At 51.9% G+C, this 3541-nt stretch overlaps 2 protein-coding genes across 2 annotated transcripts; one reads left to right on the top strand and one right to left on the bottom strand.

Moving 5' to 3' along the window:
• Nucleotides 1-6: 6 nt before the first annotated feature.
• On the top strand, nt 7-549 carry LOC123117078 (uncharacterized). Its single transcript, XM_044537922.1, has one exon. It carries the CDS (start codon nt 52-54, stop codon nt 274-276), a length of 225 nt encoding a protein of 74 aa, XP_044393857.1. The 5' UTR covers nt 7-51; the 3' UTR covers nt 277-549.
• A 1121-nt stretch (nt 550-1670) lies between these two features.
• On the bottom strand, nt 1671-2811 carry LOC123117077 (uncharacterized). The gene has a single exon (XM_044537921.1). The coding sequence runs from the start codon at nt 2686-2688 to the stop codon at nt 2044-2046; it is 645 nt and encodes a 214-aa protein (XP_044393856.1). The 5' UTR covers nt 2689-2811; the 3' UTR covers nt 1671-2043.
• Between the last annotated feature and the right edge of the window lie 730 nt (nt 2812-3541).

Raw genomic sequence — 3541 nt, 5'->3', positions numbered from 1 at the left:
ACGTCCAGGCAGTAAGCAGTCAAGCTCAAGCATCCGGGCGGGAGGAGGAGAATGGGGTTCGTGCTGGTGATCTCGCTGCCCTTCATATTCTTCACCGTCCTGCTCGGCTTCGGCTGCTACTTCCTCGGCAAGCACAAGGGCCGCGAGGAGATGCGCGCCGGCGTCGGCGCACAGATCTACGGCACGCCGCTGCCGCCGCCCGGTGTCGCCGGACAGTCCCCGGGGCCGTACCCGGCCCCGGTCCCGGTGAAGAAGGAGGGCCCCGACGCCGTCTGATCGATGGAGCGTTGGTGTTGTTGTTTATTGGGTTTGGTTGATTATTACCGGGTGGTGTGGTGTGTCCCCGTGTACATGGAGTAGTAATTTGTTGCTCGTTTCTTGTGAGGTGTTCACTGTGAAGGAGGACGGGATGGTGATCTGGTGTGTGATGATTTGTGATCACAGTTGCGTTTCTATGAGATGTGCAAATCGATGTAATGAATACTGTATTAGTTTGTGATAATCAACCGTTGCTTGGTATGTATGCAAAATTTGCTTTCTCGGGCTTGAGCTGATTGGAATTGGGTTTCTGATGTGATGGAAGAGTTTCAGGTGTCAAAAGTCAAGCAAAAGGAGGAGTATAGATTCAGGAAAACTAGATAGAGTTGGGCCCCCAAAAACTCCTTGAAGAATGGTTTTCGATGCAAGGCGAACTGGACACCAAATATGGCACTTGCAGCAACTCACTGATTTTGCACATTTCTTCCTCAAATGTTCCAAAAATGATAGCACCAGGCGATGGAAAGCGGACAGTATCTTTTTGGTTTCCAGAAACCGGGCTGAGTTCTTCAGATATTTTTGCTGCTAACAGTAATAATATCTCTCATGGTGATTGCTACAGTATATCTTTAGGGAGTACCTAGAACTCATCTAAATGAGATATAGTTTGGTCTCATTCACTTTGAAAACAAGAATAGATACAGCCCATGTTAGGACACACGCATCTTATAGCATCACATCCAATGGTTATAAAAGGTGAATGAGACCAAATTATATCTCATCTAGATGAGTTCTAGCAAAACTGATATCTTTATGGTAATTGTATGGAGATTGCACATATTTTGATTTTTCCCTCTGGTACATGCACAAGCAAAAACCAACACAACTCTCATGGTAATAATACCATGATAATTTTGTAAACACAGTTCATCTTTTTAATTATAATAAGTGTAAATCCATGATGTTGTTTGGTTTCCGATTGCAATCAGCTAACCACTTCTGAAGACTTGTCTTGGTTTGCAATTTCCTTTTATCAGGCTTGCATCTGAAGCTGCATGGAATCGGGTTTGTCAAGAGTTTTCAGGTGTAAAGGGCAATCAAAAGGAGGAGAATAGATTCAGGAACTAGAGTTGAGCTGGCACTATCCCTTCTAAAATACACCTGGTTTCCTTAAGACTGCTTTAACTTCCTTCACCGTACCTTCCATGATGTTCCAAAATGCATCCAACTCTGACACTTGGTAATTTACTCTGAACGTTTCCCACAACGTTCCAAATTGTATCCCAGTAACAGATGGCTTGATTTGATATCATGGCAAATTGGGGTGCCAATGTTATCTCGCTAACTTAATTTCTGATATGTGGAAGACAAACATCACAGAACAATCGCAATCCTCCACGAGAACAATGCAATAAGATGATCAATTTGAGGTAGTAACATATATCATGCACAATCACAATCCAGCACAACAGCCCAATGATGTAAGAGGATCAAACATCACTGAACAATCACAATCCTGCACAAGGATGTAAGAGGATCAAATTTAGGGGATTGACATATATCTTCATGGTCATTAACACTGAGGTTTGAGAGGGTAATTTTGTTCTCAGCTGGTAGGACCACAGAACAAAATCGAACGCATGACAACCTTTTCCTTATTACAGACATCAAAATTCGCAGAACAAACAGTTCTGCAGGAACGAACAGAACAGTAGGCTTCATGAATCGATCCAGCGATCGAAGTCCTGACGAACACGGAACGGACCATGATTCGTGAGACCCGGCCTAGTTGCAGAGCAGGAACCTGGTGAGCATGAGGACACCGCAGGCGGCGGCGAAGAGGGCGAAGACGGGGAGGTCCCTGGCGGGCCAGCGCCTGGGTCCGTCGGCGCCGCCCGCGCCGGCCTTGGCCTCGACGCGGAGGGCCTTGGCCCTGCGCAGCGCGTCCACCTCCTTGAGCAGGTCGAACTCGAGCCCCTTGCGCTTGAGCTCGGCGACGCAGCGGCCGAGCAGCGCGGCGTCCTCCTGCTCCCGCGCCAGCACCCGCTCCAGCACGGCCTCCGTGTCCGCCTTGTACCGCAGCGCCCACAGCATGGCCAGGGAGGCGAGCAGCGAGACGAGGCAGGGGATCCAGGAGCGGCGGCAGGAGGAGGACGACGGGCCGGGGGACGGGATGGCGGCGGAGAGGAAGAGGACGAGGACGGATGCGGCGTGGAAGGCGAAGAAGGCGCAGTAGAGGAAGGCGATCTCCTTGCGCGCGCCGTCGAGGCGGGCCTCCCGCAGCGCGACGCGGCGCGCCAGCAGGTCCTCCTCCTTGAGCCACTGCTTGAGCAGCAGCCGGTGCGTCCCGCTCGCCGCGATCTGGCTCAGCGGGTGCCGCTGCTGCGCCTGCGGCGGCGGCACGGCGACCAGCGCGGCGGCGTCGGCCATGGGCTGCGCTGGCGTGCGGATTGGACGGGATGGGTCCTTCTTCTCCGGCGAGGGTGGGGTGGGGCGTGTGGCGGTGGATTCGCGGCCTGGGTGGGGATGGCGAGGTTCGCGTGGGAGGTTTTGAAGGGGAATTTTTGGCAACGGTCGGGGAGATGAGTGCGCGTGGCTTTGCCGAAAGCGAGAGAGAGAGAGAGCGCGCACCCGAGGCGACCCCAACGGTCGGAATCAGTGTGCACGCTGCCCGGGCCACATGGGCTAAAGATTTGTTCACGGGCTCTGTTTGTTCCCGGCCCGCCACTCGGAAGTTGCAAGCCCAACCCTCCGGCTTTTTCATCCCCACTCTATATACACACACACACACACCCGTCACGTCGCTCAGCCTACCAACAAACTACTTCTTTCTTCTCAAAAACAAACTACTTCTTGCTTGATACTGAAACTGCCAAGCTCTGTTTAGACCATAGGCAGTTAATCACATAACTCCGTGTAGGCATGAGACGTTGCGTGCGTGTATGGTACCGTGCACGCATGCTTGTTCAAAGTTCGGAATGAGTGGCATCGGAAAAACACCTTTCACTCCTTGGGCAAAAGACTCTGAGAGATCGTGCCCAACGGTGGTCGTGCCGCGTAGCTTCCTTTGAACCATGGTATCTAAAACTTACACCGGCAAGGGCATACCCGCGAGACCGCGAAAAGCAAGTCGGGGTGTCTGATGGTCAGTTGAAGTCCCAACGAGGTTGGATGTGGTCAACTTATCACACCTGTGCACTCATGTCCTAATGCAGTTTGGAGTATGGCAAATGCATTTCATTTGTTGCATCACATTACGGGGTCGGCGCACTTTGTTTCCGTG

This window comes from Triticum aestivum, chromosome 5B, assembly GCF_018294505.1.
Source record: "Triticum aestivum cultivar Chinese Spring chromosome 5B, IWGSC CS RefSeq v2.1, whole genome shotgun sequence".
In the NCBI taxonomy this organism is placed as follows: domain Eukaryota; kingdom Viridiplantae; phylum Streptophyta; class Magnoliopsida; order Poales; family Poaceae; genus Triticum; species Triticum aestivum.
The sequence above is the reverse complement of the archived record's forward strand: the minus strand, read 5'-3'. Positions and strand labels throughout refer to the sequence as shown.

Excerpts from the sequence above, each read along its gene's own strand:
- LOC123117078 (XM_044537922.1), top strand. The coding sequence starts at position 52 with ATGGGGTTCGTGCTGGTGATCTCGCTGCCCTTCATATTCTTCACCGTC.
- LOC123117077 (XM_044537921.1), bottom strand. The coding sequence starts at position 2,688 with ATGGCCGACGCCGCCGCGCTGGTCGCCGTGCCGCCGCCGCAGGCGCAG.